Source organism: Nerophis ophidion, linkage group LG08, assembly GCF_033978795.1.
Source record: "Nerophis ophidion isolate RoL-2023_Sa linkage group LG08, RoL_Noph_v1.0, whole genome shotgun sequence".
NCBI lineage: Eukaryota > Metazoa > Chordata > Actinopteri > Syngnathiformes > Syngnathidae > Nerophis > Nerophis ophidion.
The window spans coordinates 14,740,829-14,761,629 of NC_084618.1; the positions used below are offsets into that span (position 1 = coordinate 14,740,829).

Sequence of the window (20,801 nt, forward strand, 5' to 3'; positions counted from 1 at the left end):
GAGGGGAGCCGGAGGCCGGCGGCGGGGACGCCACGTCGGGTTCGGCGGGGGCCGCCACGTTGATCTCCACCTCGGCAGACATGGCTGGGGGGCGTCTCCCTGGCGGGCGTGTCGGACGGCGGCTGGGTTTTGCTCGGTTGCTAAGGCTTCGGGTGGCGGCGGTGGGGCGAGGACGACGCCTCCTAGCATCCGCACATGCTTCGCTGGTTTATCTGCAACACAATCAGAGGGAATTGTAAAAAAGAAGTTTACGAACTTCCTCTGGGCTACTGAACGTTGGATTTGGGCACAGTAAATGTTTATAACCGCCGACTTGAACGGACATGTGACCAATAAAACGTCTTCACCTCACAAGATTGAGACTTTGGAAAAACACAAGGTGACCAAATTACCTCAAGTCCACACATTTGTCCTCGATAAACCAAACAGACGAGCCCGACGTGGGCCCTCAGATATCTTCTGGGTGTCACTTTTGACCAAACTCTTCCAAACCCCTGACCAAACCTACCCTAAATGCTAACAGTTAGCACACTGACCAGATAGCGTCAAGTAACAAAGCTAAACAAGCTTGCATGCTAACAGTGCTATGCCAACATACGAATAACAATATGCTCACAATTATTCGTGAAACAACACGAGACTTAATTACTCGGAGATTGTGTGCCTGAAAATTATGTTAAACATGCAAGTCTTCTGGAATGGAAGAAAACAATACAAGTTTTGTCCCGTGTCGGCATCCCGAGCACCCCCGCTACCACCGCCTGAAAGCTACCACGCGCCGGACAAACGTACCTCGCGGAGCCGTTCCCGACGCTGCTCTGGCTGCCGGGATTCGAGCAGCGGCACAAAGGTTGGAGGCGGGCAAAGGTTGAGCCATTAGCCGAGGTTAATGTTACGCCAGCGGTGCTAAAAGACCTCGTGACGGCCAATATAAGTGAGGACGGGTGGCGAAGCAGACTGACATAAACCGGGTGGGAAGATGGTTGGGGGACTACAAGGTGATGTGAGACATATTGGTGGTGAGCAGCATCGCCATGACGTAGGAGCTGGGGTTTTCCATTTATTTTTGTCGCGCCCCCCCCTGAAGTTAATGTTCATTTGTTTATCCTTTTGTGTCAATATATTTCGCCTCTCACGCCCCCCCCCCTTCCGACACATCACACTGGGACGAAGTTAATTTTTGGTAACACTTTAGTATGGGGAACATATTCACCATTATAACAACAATTTTTCACGTCTCCCCCAAAAATTGTTTATTTATCTGTATGTGTCGATAAGTGCTATTACGCTATTGCCTCTCACACCCACCCTCCTAGTTTGATTCATCTCGGGGACAAAAAATGCTCACGTCCCCCCCCAAGAATGTTTATTTATCTGTATGTGTCAAGATATACGCCGTTAAGCTATTGTACCTCACTCCTCCTTAGTTCCATTTAGCATATTTTCACGCCCCCCCAAGAATGTTTATCTGTATTTGTCAAGATATACGCCATTACGCTATTGTACCTCACTCTTCCCTAGTTCGATTTAGCATATTTTCACACCCCCCCAAGAATGTTTATCTGTATGTGTCAAGATATATGCTATTCCGCAATTGCCTCTCACACCCACCCTCCTAATTTGATTTATCTTGGGGACAAAAAATGCTCACGTCCCCCCCAAGAATGTTTATTTATCTGTATGTGTCAAGATATATGCTATTCCGCAATTGCCTCTCACCACCCACCCTCCTAATTTGATTCATCTCGGGGACAAAAAAAATGCTCACGCCCCCCCCCAAGAATATTTATTTATCTGTATGTATCAAAATATACACCATTACGCTATTGTACCTCACTCCTCCCTAGTTCGATTTAGCATATTTTCACGCCCCCCCCAAGAATGTTTATCTGTATGTGTCAAGATATACGCCATTACGCTATTGTACCTCACTCTTCCCTAGTTCGATTTAGCATATTTTCACGCCCCCCCAGGAATGTTTATCCGTATGTGTCAAGATATATGCTATTCCGCAATTGCCTCTCACCACCCACCCTCCTAGTTTGATTTATCTTGGGGACAATGTTTTTTTCACCCCCCCACCCCCCAAGAATGTTTATTTATTTATCTGTATGAGCTACTGTGTGGAACAATTTCCCTTGTGGATCATTAAAGTTTGTCTAAGTCTAAGTGTCAAGATTAATGCTATTACGCTACTGCCTCTCACACACCCCCTGTGCCCCTCCCTAGTTAAATTTATCTCTGGGACAACATTTTCTTCACGCGCCCCCCAAGAATGTTTATCTGTATGTGGCAAGATATGTGCTATTACGCTATTGTCCCTCACCCCTCCTGCCCCCTCCCTAGTTTGATTTATCACGTTTTCACGCCCCCCCCCAAGAATGTGTATTTATCTGTACGTGTCAAGATATATGCTATTATGCTATTGTCCCTCACCCCCCAGCCACCCCCAAGTATGAGTATGATTTATCTTAGAGACATTTTTTTTCACCCCCCCCCCAAGAATGTATATTTATCTGTATGTGTCAAGATATATGCTATTGCACTATTGCCTCTCACGCCCCCACCCCCATTAGATTTTTCTCGGGAAAAACCCCCAACAATGTTTATCTGTATGTGTCAAGATATATGCTATTATGCCAATGTCCCTACCCCTACCTAGTTTGATGTCTCTCGGAGACATTTTTTCACGCCCCCCCATGAATGTTTATTTATCTGTATGTATCAAGATATTTGGTATAACGCTATTGTCCCTCCCCCTCCCTCGTTCAATTTATCTCAGAAGACAACATATTTTCACGCCCCCCCAAGAATGTTTATTAATCTGTATGTGGCAAGATATGTGCTATTACGCTATTGTCCCTCACCCCTCCTGCCCCCTCCCTAGTTCGATTTATCCCGTTTTCACGCCCCCCCCCGCCAATAATGTTTCTGTATGTGTCAAGATATATGCTATTATGCTGTTATCCCTCACCCCCCAGCCACCCCCTAGTATGATTTATCTTAGAGACACATTTTTTTCACCCCTCCCCAAGAATGTACATTTATTTATCTGTATATGTGTCAAGATATATGCTATTGCACTATTGCCTCTCACGCCCCCACTCCCTAATTAGATTTTTCTCGGGAAAAACCCCCAACAATGTTTATCTGTATGTGTCAAGATACATGCTATTACGCTAATGTCCCTACCCCTACCTAGTTTGATGTCTCTCGGAGACAACATTTTTTCACGCCCTCCCATGAATGTTTATTTATCTGTATGTATCAAGATATTTGGTATCACGCTATTGTCCCTCCCCCTCCCCAGTTCAATTTATCTCAGAGGACAACATATTTTCACGCCCCCCCAAGAATGTGTCAAGGTATATGCTATTCTGCAATTGCCTCTTTCCCCCACCCCTAGTTTGACAACTTTTTTCACGCCCCCCCCCCCATAATATGTATTCATTTATCTATATGTGTAAAGATATATGCTATTATGCTATTGTCTCTCACCCACCCAACGTAGTTTTTTTCACGCCCCCCCCCAAGAATGTTTATTTGTATATGTCTAGATATATATTCTATTACACTATTGTCCCTCACCCCCCAGTATGATTGTATCTTAAAGACCACTTTTTTTGTAAACCTTTAACTACAATTAAAAAATGTGCTGTTATTGGGTGTCTGTGCTGTCTAGAGCTCGGCAGAGTAAGCAAGTAATACTCTTCTATATCAGTAGGTGGCAGCAAGTAGCTAATTGCTTTTGTAGATGTCGGGAACATGGTATGTCGTGATCACAATATGCGGAAGGCAGCATGTAGGTAAAAAGGTATCCACAAAAGGCGAGTGCCGCTAAGAAAAGGCATTGAAGCAAAACAAAGCTAAAACTGAACTGGCTGCAAAGTGAACAAAAACAGAATGCTGGACGACAGCAAAGACTTACAGTGTGCAGAGCAGACGGCGTCCACAAAGTACATCCGTACATGGCATGACAACAATGTCCACACAAAGAAGGAATGCGTCCGCACAACTTAAATAGAGCGCAAATCACACAGGAAAACACAGAAGAAACTCAAAATAAGTTACGGCTTGACAGTACACCTACATAGAGACAAGAGCTATCGCGAGAACAGTTTTTTGTTTTGTCAATATCGGATACTGAGTTTAACTTTTTAAATGTTTTCTGCTGGTGGTGCGCCTCAGAATTTTTTCAATGAAAAAAATGTGTTTTGGCTCAAAAAAGGATGAAAAACACTGACTTATCGTGTTAAGCAATGCCAGCTAAGATTTATCTGAGAGCCAGATGCAGTCATCAAAAGAGCCACATCTGGCTCTAGAGCAGGGGTAGGGAACCTATGGCTCTAGAGCCAGATGTGGCTCTCAGATAAATCTTACCTGACATTGCTTAACGCGATAATTATGAATAATTTCGCTGGTAATCTCAGTACTAAAAATAACGTGCAAAATACAAAACATTCTCAAGCATTTAAATCCATCCATCCGTTTTCTACCGCACCTGTTCAAGAAGTCGCATTAATGGTAAGAAGTATTTTATGTCACGATGGGGGGGGGGGTAGCAGCTTGCTCCGGGGTCATTCTCCCAGGAAGGCAGACGGACTACATGGCATTTATGTAAAAACATGATTTAATTTTAACTAAAAAAATATACCAACAAAAATCGCTCACAGTGGAGGCACAACTTAGGCTAAGGAACAAAGCTAACGCATAAACAGACTAAGAACATAAATCAAACAAAACTTACTTGGCAAGGCATGAAACAAGTCAGCACAGGGCGACTGACTGGCAAAGACGAGCTTAAATACTGCCTCTGATTGGTGCTCGGGAAGCAGGTCAGCGGGCATTTTGTCCACCAGAGACAGGTGGACAAAATGAGTAACCAAGGAAACCAGACAAAGGAGTGGAAGAAAACAGGCACTTAAAGAGTCCAAAGGACAAACAGCACTTGGCCACACAAAAACATGAACAGACATGACATTTGATTTATAATTGGTTAGCTTCAGAATAACAATGTTATTAAAAAGAATAAGAGACTTATTATACTCTAAAAAAAATGTTGGTCTTACTCAAAAATGCACACATTTAGTTGTATTCAGTGTTAAAAAAATATGATTTTCTCACGGAAATACATTTTGAAATATTTGGCTATTCCCCCAGGAAGGCAGACGGACTACATGGCATTTATGTAAAAACATGATTTAATTTTAACTAAAAAAATATACCAACAAAAATCGCTCACAGTGGAGGCACAACTTAGGCTAAGGAACAAAGCTAACGCATAAACAGACTAAGAACATAAATCAAACAAAACTTACTTGGCATGGCATGAAGCACGAAACTATGGCAAGGCATGAAACAAGTCAGCACAGGGCGACTGACTGGCAAAGACGAGCTTAAATACTGCCTCTGATTGGTGCTCAGAGACAGGTGGACAAAATGAGTAACCAAGGAAACCAGACAAGGGAGTGGAAGAAAACAGGCACTTAAAGAGTCCAAAGGACAAACAGCACTTGGCCACACAAAAACATGATCAACAGACATGACATTTGATTTATTATTGGTTAGCTTCAGAATAACAATGTTATTAAAAAGAATAAGAGACTTATTATACTCTATAAAAATGTTGGTCTTACTCAAAAATGCACACATTTAGTTGTATTCTGTGTTAAAAAATATGATATGGCTCTCACGGAAATACATTTTGAAATATTTGGCTTTCATGGCTCTCTCAGCCAAAAAGGTTCCGGACCCCTGCTCTAGAGCCATAGGTTTCCTACCCCTGCCCTAGTATGATTCTATCTTAGATACCACTTTTTTTCCCATGCCCCAAGAATGTTTATGTATCTATAGCTGTCAAGATATATGCTATTGCCCCCCCCCCCCCAATTCTATTTTTCTCGGGGACAACATTTTTCCACGCCCCCCAAAGAATATTTATTTACTTACCTGTATGTGTCAAGACATATGCTATTATGCTATTGCCTCTCACGCCCCCCCCCAGCCCCCTTCCTAATTTGATTTATCTTGGGGAAAAAATGTTTTCCACCTTCCCCCCCAAAGAATGTTTAAGTATTTATCCGAATGCATTACATTACAGCAATCTAACTGGAGGCTAAATAAGCAAAGATGGCTCTTGTTGATCCAAAATCATGCAGAAAAAGCGGAATATTTTCAGGAATGAAACAAACTGGAACAAACGGAAAGTGAGATCGTTAGGAGGGAAAAGAAAGCAGCAGACAGCCGAGACAAGATGAACGTTCCGGTCCCGCATAAATCAGAGTCAATTCTGACCTTCACTTGCAAAAGCTAAAAGTCGGAGCGAGTGATAAATGCTGACCTTGGTGGAGGTCACCTTTTGTTTGGCTTTATTTGCTTCTGGAACTTTGAAGTGTCGGGCTCACAAGGACCGGCTGCCTTTACTTTTATGGAACTTCCAGGGCTGCACCAAAAAGGTACTTGTGCTGGCATACCCTTGACGTCCCTCCAAGTAGTTGGAGAAGGTAGAAAAGCCTCGTTGCTGGAGTGTGATTAGCTGCTGTGAAGTACACGTGCGCCCATGGTGAAGGCATCCAAAAATAGCCAATCCAAACAATCCCTTCCCGTCTGCAAACTGCACTGTGCTCTTCTGTTCTGCTCTGCGTTTGTTTTCTCGGCCCGACTCGCTGCCGAATTACACGCCGTCCTGCTCTCATGCCATGATGTCACCATCCCGTTTACAGTACTGAGCTAACGCGGCTAACGCTACATGTTTGCACAGTGACAAAGTGGAAACACAAATATGGTCAGGGTCTAGACTTTTGTACGTTTGACACTTTTTACAGTTAAAAGGGCTGTTTGCAACTTTTACCCCAGGACTGGGCAATTGCCTCGGGGGGGCAAATTTAGAGGAAAACATGTGCCTGGGGGCCCGTACATCTATTTTTAGGAACACAATGTCTGAATCCTAAAAACGTAATGACAGACCGCCTTAAAAAACGGAATGGAATTTCTAATTGTTTTACTGAATGAGACACCCAGAATGTGCATGAAAATAAAGAATGTTCATAGCTAACACAATATTAACTATGAAGGATAAAACAGTGAGTATTGACAACATATGACCGTCACACACCCTCTCCATCCACATTTACTATCAAGCGAAACGCAACTAACAGTGAAATATGGATGCAAAAGGTAGTTAAAAGGTCTGTTTGCAACTTTTACGGCAGGCCTGGGCAATTATTTAACGACAGAGGGACAAATTTTGAGGAAAAAAATGTGTCTGGGGGCCCGTACATCTATTTTTAGGAACACAATGTCTGAATGCTAAAAACGTAATGACAGACCGCCTTAAAAACGGAATGGAATTTCTAATTGTTTTACTGAATGAGACACCCAGAATTTACATGAAAATAAAGAATGTTCATAGCTAACACAATATTGACTATGAAGGATAAAACAGTGAGTATTGACAACATATGAACGTCACACATCCTCTCCAACCACATTTACCGTCAAGCGAAACGCAACTAACAGTGAAATATGGATGCAAAGGGTAGTCAAAAGGTCTGTTTGCAAATTTTTTTTCGCCAGGCCTGGGCAATTTTTTAACTACAGAGGGCCAAATTTTGAGGAAAAATATGTGTCTGGGGGCCGGTATATCTATTTTTAGGAACACAATGTGTGAATGCTGAAACCGTAATGACAGACTGCCTTAAAAAACGGAATGGAATTTCTAATTGTTTTACTGAATGAGACACCCAGAATGTACATTAAACTAAAGAATGTTCATAGCTAACACAATATTGACTACGAAGGATAAAACAGTGAGTATTGACAACATATGACCGTCACACACCCTCTCCATCCACATTTACTATCAAGCGAAACACAACTAACAGTGAAATATGGAGGATAAGGGGAGTTACAAGGTCTGTTTGCAACTTTTACGCCAGGCCTGGGCAATTATTTAACTACAGAGGGCCAAATTTTGAGGAAAAAAATGTGCCAGGGGGCCCGTACATCTATTTTTAGGAACACAATGTCTGAATGCTAAAAACGTAATGACAGACTGCCTTAAAAAACGGAATGGAATTTCTAATTGTTTTACTGAATGAGACACCCAGAATGTACATGAAAATAAAGAATGTTCATAGCTAACACAATATTGACTATGAAGGATAAAACAGTGAATATTGACAACATATGAACGTCACACATCCTCTCCAACCACATTTACTATCAAGCGAAACACAACAAACAGTGAAATATGGAGGATAAGGGTAGTTAAAAGGTCTGTTTGCAACTTTTACGGCAGGCCTGGGCAATTATTTAACGACAGAGGGCCAAATTTTGAGGAAAAAAATGTGTCTGGGGGCCCGTACATCTATTTTTAGGAACACAATGTTTGAATGCTAAAAACGTAATGACAGACCGCCTTAAAAACGGAATGGAATTTCTAATTGTTTTTACTGAATGAGACACCCAGAATTTACATGAAAATAAAGAATGTTCATAGCTAACACAATATTGACTATGAAGGATAAAACAGTGAGTATTGACAACATATGAACGTCACACATCCTCTCCATCCACATTTACCGTCAAGCGAAACGCAACTAACAGTGAAATATGGATGCAAAGGGTAGTCAAAAGGTCTGTTTGCAAATTTTTTTTCGCCAGGCCTGGGCAATTTTTTAACTACAGAGGGCCAAATTTTGAGGAAAAATATGTGTCTGGGGGCCGGTATATCTATTTTTAGGAACACAATGTGTGAATGCTGAAACCGTAATGACAGACTGCCTTAAAAAACGGAATGGAATTTCTAATTGTTTTACTGAATGAGACACCCAGAATGTAAATGAAAATAAAGAATGTTCATAGCTAACACAATATTGACTATGAAGGATAAAACAGTGAATATTGACAACATATGACCGTCACACATCCTCTCCATCCACATTTACTATCAAGCGAAACGCAACTAACAGTGAAATGTGGATGCAAAAGGTAGTTAAAAGGTCTGTTTGCAACTTTTACGGCAGGCCTGGGCAATTATTTAACGACAGAGGGCTAAATTTTGAGGAAAAAAAATGTGTCTGGGGGCCCGTACATCTATTTTTAGGAACACAATGTTTGAATGCTGAAAACGTAATGACAGACTGCCTTAAAAAACGGAATGGAATTTCTAATTGTTTTACTGAATGAGACACCCAGGATGTAAATGAAAATAAAGAATGTTCATAGCTAACACAATATTGACTATGAAGGATAAAACAGTGAATATTGACAACATATGAACGTCACGACACACCCTCTCCATCCACATTTACTAACAAGCGAAACACAACTAACAGTGAAATATGGATGCAAAGGGTAGTTAAAAGGTCTGTTTGCAACTTTTACGCCAGGCCTGGGCAATTATTTAACGACAGAGGGCCAAATTTTGAGGAAAAAAATGTGTCTTGGGGCCCGTACATCTATTTTTAGGAACACAATGTCTGAATGCTAAAAACGTAATGACAGACCGCCTTAAAAACGGAATGGAATTTGTAATTGTTTTATTGAATGACACACCCAGAATGTACATGAAAATAAAGAATGTTCATAGCTAACACAATATTAACTATGAAGGATAAAACAGTGAGTATTGACAACATATGACCGTCACACACCCTCTCCATCCACATTTACTATCAAGCGAAACGCAACTAACAGTGAAATATGGATGCAAAAGGTAGTTAAAAGGTCTGTTTGCAACTTTTACATCAGGTCTGGGCAATTATTTAACGACAGAGGGACAAATTTTGAGGAAAAAAATGTGTCTGGGGGCCCGTACATCTATTTTTAGGAACACAATGTCTGAATGCTAAAAACGTAATGACAGACCGCCTTAAAAACGGAATGGAATTTCTAATTGTTTTACTGAATGAGACACCCAGAATGTGCATGAAAATAAAGAATGTTCATAGCTAACACAATATTGACTATGAAGGATAAAACAGTGAGTATTGACAACATATGAACGTCACACATCCTCTCCATCCACATTTACCGTCAAGCGAAACGCAACTAACAGTGAAATATGGATGCAAAGGGTAGTCAAAAGGTCTGTTTGCAAATTTTTTTTCGCCAGGCCTGGGCAATTATTTAACGACAGAGGGCCAAATTTTGAGGTAAAAAATGTGCCTGGGGGCCCGTACATCTATTTTTAGGAACACAATGTTTGAATGCTGAAAACATAATGACAGACTGCCTTAAAAAACGGAATGGAATTTCTAATTGTTTTACTGAATGAGACACTCAGAATGTACATGAAAATAAAGAATGTTCATAGCTAACACAATATTAACTATGAAGGATAAAACACTGAATATTGACAACATATGACCGTCACACATCCTCTCCAACCACATTTACTATCAAGCGAAACGCAACTACCAGGGAAATATGGATGCAAAGGGTAGTTAAAAGGTCTGTTTGCAACTTTTACGCCAGGCCTGGGCAATTATTTAACGACGGCGCGCCAAATTTTGATGAAAAAAAAAAAGGGCCTGTGGGCCCGTACATCTATTTTTAGGAACACAATGTCTGAATGCTAAAAACGTAATGACAGACCGCCTTAAAAAACGGAATGGAATTTCTAATTGTTTTACTGAATGAGACACCCAGAATTTACATGAAAATAAAGAATGTTCATAGCTAACACAATATTGACTATGAAGGATAAAACAGTGAGTATTGACAACCTATGAACGTCACACATCCTCTCCAACCACATTTGCTATCAAGCGAAACACAAATAACAGTGAAATATGAAGGATAAGGGGAGTTACAAGGTCTGTTTGCAACTTTTACGCCAGGCCTGGGCAATTATTTAATGACAGAGGGTCAAATTTTGAGGAAAAAAAAGGGCCTGGGGGCCCGTACATCTATTTTTAGGAACACAATGTCTGAATGCTAAAAACGTAATGACAGACCGCCTTAAAAAACGGAATGGAATTTCTAATTGTTTTACTGAATGAGACACCCAGAATGTACATGAAAATAAAGAACGTTCATAGCTAACACAATATTGACTATGAAGGATAAAACAGTGAGTATTGACAACATATGAACGTCACACATCCTCTCCAACCACATTTACTATCAAGCGAAACACAACTAACAGTGAAATATGGATACAAAGGGTAGTTAAAAGGTCTGTTTGCAACTTTTACGCCAGGCCTGGGCAATTATTTAACGACAGAGGGCCAAATTTTGAGGAAAAAAATGTGTCTGGGGGCCCGTACATCTATTTTTAGGAACATGTCTGAATGCTAAAAACGTAATGACAGACCGCCTTAAAAAACGGAATGGAATTTCTAATTGTTTTACTGAATGACACACCCAGAATGGACATGAAAATAAAGAATGTTCATAGCTAACACAATATTAACTATGAAGGATAAAACTGTGAATATTGACAACATATGACCGTCACACATCCTCCCCAACCACATTTACCATCAAGCGAAACACAACTAACAGTGAAATATGGATGCAAAGGGTAGTTACAAGGTCTGTTTGCAACTTTTACGCCGGGCTTGGGCAATTATTTAACGACAGAGGGCCAAATTTTGAGGAAAAAAATGTGCCTGGGGACTCGTACATCTATTTTTAGGAACACTAATACAAAACCTCACAATAAAGTCCGAACGCTAAAAACCTTATGACAGACCGCCTAAAAAAAAACGGAATACCTTTTTTTATCGTATTACTGAATGAGGCACCCAGAATGTACAAGAAAATAAAGAATGTTCATAGTTAACAATATTAAAGGCCTACTGAAATGAGATTTTCTTATTTAAACGGGGACAGCAGGTCCATTCGATGTGTCATACTTGATCATTTCGCGATATTGCCATATTTTTGCTAAAAGGATTCAGTAGAGAACATCCACGATAAAGTTAGCAACTGTTGGTCGCTAATAAAAAAGCCTTGCCTGTACAGGAAGTCCGAGACAATGATGTCACAAGTGTGAGGGCTCCTCACATAGTTTATAATGCGAGCCATTCGGACCGAGAAAAAGACAATTTCCCCATTAATTTGAGCGAGGATAAAAGATTTGTGGATGATGATATTGCTAGTGAAGGACTAGAAAATAAAAAATAAATAAAAAAGTTTAAAAAAAAAAAAGGCTATTGCACTGGAACGGATTCAGATGTTTTTAGACACATTTACGAGAATAATTCTGGGAAATCCCTTATCTGCCTATTGTGTTGCTAGTGTTTTAGAGAGATTAAATGGTACCTGATAGTCGGAGGGGTGTGTCCAAGGGTGTCTTAACGCCAGTCTCTCAGGGAAGTCGACGGCAGCTGCATGGACGGCGCAAGCTCAGCTGACAAGGCGACTTTTTACCACAATTTTTTCACCGAAACCTGCCGGTTGACATGTTGTCAGGAACCATGTTCGCATGACTGCTCTGATCCATAGTAAAGCTTCACCTCCGGGAATTTTAAACAAGGAAACACCGGCTGTGTTTGTGTGGCTAAAGGCTAAAGCTTCCCACCTCCATTTTTCCACTTTGACTTCTCCATTATTAATTGAACAAATTGCGAACGATTCAGCAACACAGATGTCCAAAATACTGTGTAATTATGCGATGAAAAGACGACTTTTAGCATTCTGCCACGTTTTCAACAAGAAACTCCGCGGGAAATTTAAAATTGTAATTTAGTAAACTAAACCGGCCGTATTGGAATGTGTTGCCATCCATCCATCCATCTCCTTCCGCTTATCCGAGGTCGGGTCGCGGGGGCAACAGCCTAAGCAGGGAAACCCAGACTTCCCTTTCCCCAGCCACTTCGTCTAGCTCTTCCCGGGGGATCCCGAGGCGTTCCCAGGCCAGCCGGGAGACATAGTCTTCCGAACGTGTCCTGGGTCTTCCCCGTGGCCTCCTACCGGTTGGATGTGCCCTTAACACCTCTCTAGGGAGGCGTTCGGGTGGCATCCTGACCAGATGCCCGAACCACCTCATCTGGCTCCTCTCGATGTGGAGGAGCAGCGGCTTTACTTTGAGTTCCTCCCGGATGGCAGAGCTTCTCACCCTATCTCTAAGGGCGGAGGAAACTAATTTCGGCCGCTTGTACCCGTGATCTTATCCTTTCGGTCATGACCCAAAGCTCATGACCATAGGTGAGGATGGGAACGTAGATCGACCGGTAAATTGAGAGCTTTGCCTTCCGGCTCAGATCCTTCTTCACCACAACGGATCGGTACAACGTCCGCATTACTGAAGACGCCGCACCGATCCGCCTGTCGATCTCACGATCCACTCTTCCCTCACTCGTGAACAAGACTCCTAGGTACTTGAACTCCTCCACTTGGGGCAGGGTCTCCTCCCCAACCCGGAGATGGCACTCCACCCTTTTCCGGGAGAGAACCATGGACTCGGACTTGGAGGTGCTGATTCTCCAATGTGTTGCAATGTTAATATTTCATCATTGATATATAAACTATCAGACTGCGTGCTCGGTAGTAGTGGCTTTCAGTAGGCCTTTAACTATGAAGGATAAAACGCTGAATACTGACAACATACGAACATCACACCCCCCTCTCCATCAACATATTTTACAATCAGGCAAAGTGCAACAAAATTGCAACAAACAGTGAAATATACCTTACTCACTTCCGAATTACATTTGTGTAGCTAACGCGGCTAATGCTACACTCTTTGCACAGTGCCAAAGTGGAAACACAAATATGGTCAGGGTCCCGATTTCTGTACGTTTGACACTTTTTACAGTCAAAAAGGGCTGTTTACAACTTTTACGCCAGGCCTGGGCAATTACTTTGCAACAGGGGGCCAAATTTAGAGAAAAAAAAAATGTGTCTAGGGGCCGGTATATCTAATTTTAGAAACACTAATGCAAAACATCACACCTTATAACCTTACAAAACAGAATTTTACAAATTTTTTTTACTGAATGAGACATCCAAAATGTACATGAAAATAAAGAATGTTCATAGTTAACACAATATTAACTACGAAGGATAAAATACTGAATATTGACAACATATGACTGTCACACCCCCTCTCCATCCACATTTACTATCAAGCGAAACGCAACAAACACTGAAATATGGACGCAAAGGGTAAACATTGTACGCGCCCTCCTCCGGCTTTGAACTCGCGACCTAACTACGCCGCACGTAACACACGCATTAACTTTGTGTGTTAGCTAAGTTTGGGAGATATTTTGATACTTTTCACCTTCAAAACCAGATTTTTTCTCCAAAGAACTGTATAATGCAATTTCGGTATAACGTTCTTGTGAACGCTGAAGAGCCAAAGCCAAACTCAAATGCTAACAGTTAGCATACTGACCAGATAGAGTCAAGTAACAAAAAATATAAGCAAAATGAGCAAAAACAAACTTGCATGCTAACAGTGCTATGCTAGCATGCAAATAACATGTTCAGTTAACATTAGTGAAATGATATATGACACTGAGGTTTCATATCCAGCATGCTAAAATGCTAACTGTAACCTGTGTTCAGGACCAATATATATTACTCAGGTGTGTACCTGAAAAAAATTGTTAAAAATTCTAGCCTAGCAACATTAGCATGCATCAAGGACGACAATATGATTAAGGTATATACCTACAAAATGCTAACTGTAACGTGTGTTAAGTACCAATACATATTACTCAGGTGTGTACCTGAAAAAAATTGTTAAAAATTCTATCCTAGCAACATTAGCATGCATCAAGGACGACAATATGATTAAGGTATATACCTACAAAATGCTAACTGTAACGTGTGTTAAGTACCAATATATATTACTCACAGGTGTGTACCTGAAAAAATTATTAAAAGTTCTAGCCTAGCAACATTAGCATGCATCAAGGACTAAAATATGATTGAGGTACATACCTATAAAATGCTAACTGTAACATGTGTTAAGTACCAATACATATTACTCAGGTGTATACCTGGAAAAAAATTTTAAAAATTCTATCCTAGCAACATTAGCATGCATCAAGGACGACAATATGATTAAGATATATACCTAAAAAATGCTAACTGTAACGTGTGTTAAGTACCAATACATATTACTCACAGGTGTGTACCTGAAAAAATTGTTAAAAATTCTAGCCGAGCAACATTAGCATGCATCAAGGACTAAAATATGATTTAGGTATATACCTACAAAATGCTAACTGTAACGTGTGTTAAGTACCAATACATATTACTCAGGTGTGTACCTGAAAAAAATTGTTAAAAATCCTATCCTAGCAACATTAGCATGCATCAAGGACGACAATATGATTAAAGTATATACCTACAAAATGCTAACTGTAACGTGTGTTAAGTACCAATATATATTACTCACAGGTGTGTACCTGAAAACATTTTTTTAAATTCTAGCCTACCAGCATTAGCATGCATCAAGGACTAAAATATGATTTAGGTATATACCTACAAAATGCTAACTGTAACGTGTGTTAAGTACCAATACATATTACTCAGGTGTGTACCTGAAAAAAATTGTTAAAAATTCTATTCTAGCAACATTAGCATGCATCAAGGACGACAATATGATTAAGGTATATACCTACAAAATGCTAACTGTAACGTGTGTTAAGTACCAATATATATTACTCACAGGTGTGTACCTGAAAAAATTGTTAAAAATTCTAGCCTACCAACATTAGCATGCATCAAGGACTAAAATATGATTGAGGTATATACCTACAAAATTTAAACTGTAACGTGTGTTAAGTACCAATACATATTACTCAGGTGTGTACCTGAAAAAAATTGTTAAAAATTCTATCCTAGCAACATTAGCATGCATCAAGGACGATAATATGATTAAGGTATATACCTACAAAATGCTAACTGTAACGTGTGTTAAGTACCAATACATATTACTCAGGTGTATACCTGAAAAAAATTGTTTAAAATTCTATCCTAGCAACATTAGCATGCATCAAGGACGACAATATGATTAAGGTATATACCGAAAAAATGCTAACTGTAACGTGTGTTAAGTACCAATACATATTACTCACAGGTGTGTACCTGAAAAAATTGTTTAAAATTCTAGCCTAGCAACATTAGCATGCATCAAGGACTAAAATATGATTGAGGTATATACCTACAAAATGCTAACTGTAACGTGTGTTAAGTACCAATATATATTACTCTGTACCTGAAAAAATTTTAAAAATTCTAGCCTAGCAACATTAGCATGCATCAAGGACTAAAATATGATTAATTCAAATGCTAACAGTTAGCATACTGACCAGATAGAGTCAAGTAACAAAAAATACAAGCAAAATGAGCAAAAACAAACTTGCATGCTAACAGTGCTATGCTAGCATACAAATAACATGTTCAGTTAACATTAGTGAAATGATATATGACACTGAGGTTTCATATCCAGCATGCTAAAATGCTAACTGTAACCTGTGTTCAGGACCAATATATATTACTCAGGTGTGTACCTGAAAAAAATTATTAAAAATTCTAGCCTAGCAACATTAGCATGCATCAAGGACGACAATATGATTAAGGTATATACCTACAAAATGCTAACTGTAACGTGTGTTAAGTACCAATACATATTACTCAGGTGTGTACCTGAAAAAAATTGTTAAAAATTCTATCCTAGCAACATTAGCATGCATCAAGGACGACAATATGATTAAGGTATATACCTACAAAATGCTAACTGTAACGTGTGTTAAGTACCAATATATATTACTCACAGGTGTGTACCTGAAAAAATTATTAAAAGTTCTAGCCTAGCAACATTAGCATGCATCAAGGACTAAAATATGATTGAGGTACATACCTATAAAATGCTAACTGTAACGTGTGTTAAGTACCAATACATATTACTCAGGTGTATACCTGGAAAAAAAATTTAAAAATTCTATCCTAGCAACATTAGCATGCATCAAGGACGACAATATGATTAAGGTATATACCTAAAAAATGCTAACTGTAACGTGTGTTAAGTACCAATACATATTACTCACAGGTGTGTACCTGAAAAAATTGTTAAAAATTCTAGCCTAGCAACATTAGCATGCATCAAGGACTAAAATATGATTGAGGTATATACCTACAAAATGCTAACTGTAACGTGTGTTAAGTACCAATACATATTACTCAGGTGTGTACCTGAAAAAAATTGTTAAAAATTCTATCCTAGCAACATTAGCATGCATCAAGGACGACAATATGATTAAAGTATATACCTACAAAATGCTAACTGTAACGTGTGTTAAGTACCAATATATATTACTCACAGGTGTGTACCTGAAAACATTTTTTAAAATTCTAGCCTACCAGCATTAGCATGCATCAAGGACTAAAATATGATTGAGGTATATACCTACAAAATGCTAACTGTAACGTGTGTTAAGTACCAATACATATTACTCAGGTGTGTACCTGAAAAAAATTGTTAAAAATTCTATCCTAGCAACATTAGCATGCATCAAGGACGACAATATGATTAAGGTATATACCTACAAAATGCTAACTGTAACGTGTGTTAAGTACCAATATATACTACTCACAGGTGTGTACCTGAAAAAATTGTTAAAAATTCTAGCCTAGCAACATTAGCATGCATCAAGGACTAAAATATGATTGAGGTATATACCTACAAAATGCTAACTGTAACGTGTGTTAAGTACCAATACATATTACTCAGGTGTGTACCTGAAAAAAATTGTTAAAAATTCTATCCTAGCAACATTAGCATGCATCAAGGACGATAATATGATTAAGGTATATACCTACAAAATGCTAACTGTAACGTGTGTTTAGTACCAATACATATTACTCACAGGTGTGTACCTGAAAAAATTGTTTAAAATTCTAGCCTAGCAACATTAGCATGCATCAAGGACTAAAATATGATTGAGGTATATACCTACAAAATGCTAACTGTAACGTGTGTTAAGTACCAATATATATTACTCTGTACCTGAAAAAATTTTAAAAATTCTAGCCTAGCAACATTAGCATGCATCAAGGACTAAAATATGATTGAGGTATATACCTACAAAATGCTAACTGTAACGTGTGTTAAGTAGCAATATATATTACACAGGTGTGTACCTGAAAAAAATTGTTAAAAATTCTATCCTAGCAACATTAGCATGCATCAAGGACGACAATATGATTGAGGTATATACCTACAAAATGCTAACTGTAACGTGTGTTAAGTACCAATATATATTACTCTGTACCTGAAAAAAATTGTTAAAAATTCTAGCCTAGCAACATTTGCATGCATCAAGGACTAAAATATGATTGAGGTATATACCTACAAAATGCTAACTGTAACGTGTGTTAAGTACCAATACATATTACTCAGGTGTGTACCTGAAAAAAATTGTTAAAAATTCTATCCTAGCAACATTAGCATGCATCAAGGACGACAATATGATTAAGGTATATACCTACAAAATGCTAACTGTAACGTGTGTTAAGTACCAATACATATTACTCAGGTGTATACCTGAAAAAAATTGTTAACAATTCTATCCTAGCAACATTAGCATGCATCAAGGACGACAATATGATTAAGGTATATACCGAAAAAATGCTAACTGTAACGTGTGTTAAGTACCAATACATATTACTCACACGTGTGTACCTGAAAAAATTGTTTAAAATTCTAGCCTAGCAACATTAGCATGCATCAAGGACTAAAATATGATTGAGGTATATACCTACAAAATGCTAACTGTAACGTGTGTTAAGTACCAATATATATTACTCTGTACCTGAAAAAAATTTAAAAATTCTAGCCTAGCAACATTAGCATGCATCAAGGACTAAAATATGATTGAGGTATATACCTACAAAATGCTAACTGTAACGTGTGTTAAGTAGCAATATATATTACTCAGGTGTGTACCTGAAAAAAATTGTTAAAAATTCTATCCTAGCAACATTAGCATGCATCAAGGACGACAATATGATTAAGGTATATACCTAAAAAATGCTAACTGTAACGTGTGTTAAGTACCAATAGATATTACTCACAGGTATGTACCTGAAAAAATTGTTAAAAATTCTAGCCTAGCAACATTAGCATGCATCAAGGACTAAAATATGATTGAGGTATATACCTACAAAATGCTAACCGTAACGTGTGTTAAGTACCAATATATATTACTCAGAGGTGTGTACCTGAAACATTTTTTAAAATTCTAGCCTAGCAACATTAGCATGCATCAAGGACTAAAATATGATTGAGGTATATACCTTCAAAATGCTAACTGTAACGTGTGTTAAGTACCAATATATATTACTCTGTACCTGAAAAAAATTGTTAAAAATTCTAGCCTAGCAACATTAGCATGCATCAAGGACGAAAATATGATTGAGGTACATACCTATAAAATGCTAACTGTAACGTGTGTTAAGTACCAATACATATTACTCAGGTGTATACCTGGAAAAAAAAATTAAAAATTCTATCCTAGCAACATTAGCATGCATCAAGGACGACAATATGATTAAGGTATATACCTAAAAAATGCTAACTGTAACGTGTGTTAAGTACCAATACATATTACTCACAGGTGTGTACCTGAAAAAATTGTTAAAAATTCTAGCCTAGCAACATTAGCATGCATCAAGGACTAAAATATGATTGAGGTATATACCTACAAAATGCTAACTGTAACGTGTGTTAAGTACCAATACATATTACTCAGGTGTGTACCTGAAAAAAATTGTTAAAAATTCTATCCTAGCAACATTAGCATGCATCAAGGACGACAATATGATTAAAGTATATACCTACAAAATGCTAACTGTAACGTGTGTTAAGTACCAATATATATTACTCACAGGTGTGTACCTGAAAACATTTTTTAAAATTCTAGCCTACCAGCATTAGCATGCATCAAGGACTAAAATATGATTGAGGTATATACCTACAAAATGCTAACTGTAACGTGTGTTAAGTACCAATACATATTACTCAGGTGTGTACCTGAAAAAAATTGTTAAAAATTCTATCCTAGCAACATTAGCATGCATCAAGGACGACAATATGATTAAGGTATATACCTACAAAATGCTAACTGTAACGTGTGTTAAGTACCAATATATATTACTCACAGGTGTGTACCTGAAAAAATTGTTAAAAATTCTAGCCTAGCAACATTAGCATGCATCAAGGACTAAAATATGATTGGAGGTATATACCTACAAAATGCTAACTGTAACGTGTGTTAAGTACCAATACATATTACTCAGGTGTGTACCTGAAAAAAATTGTTAAAAATTCTATCCTAGCAACATTAGCATGCATCAAGGACGATAATATGATTAAGGTATATACCTACAAAATGCTAACTGTAACGTGTGTTAAGTACCGATACATATTACTCAGGTGTATACCTGAAAAAAATTGTTAAAAATTCTATCCTAGCAACATTAGCATGCATCAAGGACGACAATATGATTAAGGTATATACCGAAAAAATGCTAACTGTAACGTGTGTTAAGTACCAATACATATTACTCACAGGTGTGTACCTGAAAAAATTGTTTGAAATTCTAGCCTAGCAACATTAGCATGCATCAAGGACTAAAATATGATTGAGGTATATACCTACAAAATGCTAACTGTAACGTGTGTTAAGTACCAATATATATTACTCTGTACCTGAAAAAATTTTAAAAATTCTAGCCTAGCAACATTAGCATGCATCAAGGACTAAAATATGATTGAGGTATATACCTACAAAATGCTAACTGTAACGTGTGTTAAGTAGCAATATATATTACAC

At 38.6% G+C, this 20,801-nt stretch overlaps 1 protein-coding gene across 3 annotated transcripts in view; it reads right to left on the reverse strand.

The window, feature by feature from the left end:
• dab2 (DAB adaptor protein 2) overlaps positions 1 to 20,801 on the reverse strand; it is a 56,585-nt gene that overhangs the window by 26,430 nt on the left and 9,354 nt on the right. For 2 of the 3 annotated variants that reach the window (XM_061907787.1, XM_061907789.1), the window contains exon 2: positions 1 to 212. This exon is cut by the window's left edge and continues 57 nt beyond it. The exons of the other annotated variant lie outside the window; for it this stretch is intronic. In XM_061907787.1, the coding sequence (XP_061763771.1) occupies positions 1 to 82 (82 nt within the window). In that variant the 5' untranslated portion in view covers positions 83 to 212. The remainder of the gene's footprint in view (positions 213 to 20,801) is intronic. 3 annotated transcript variants of the gene reach the window in all.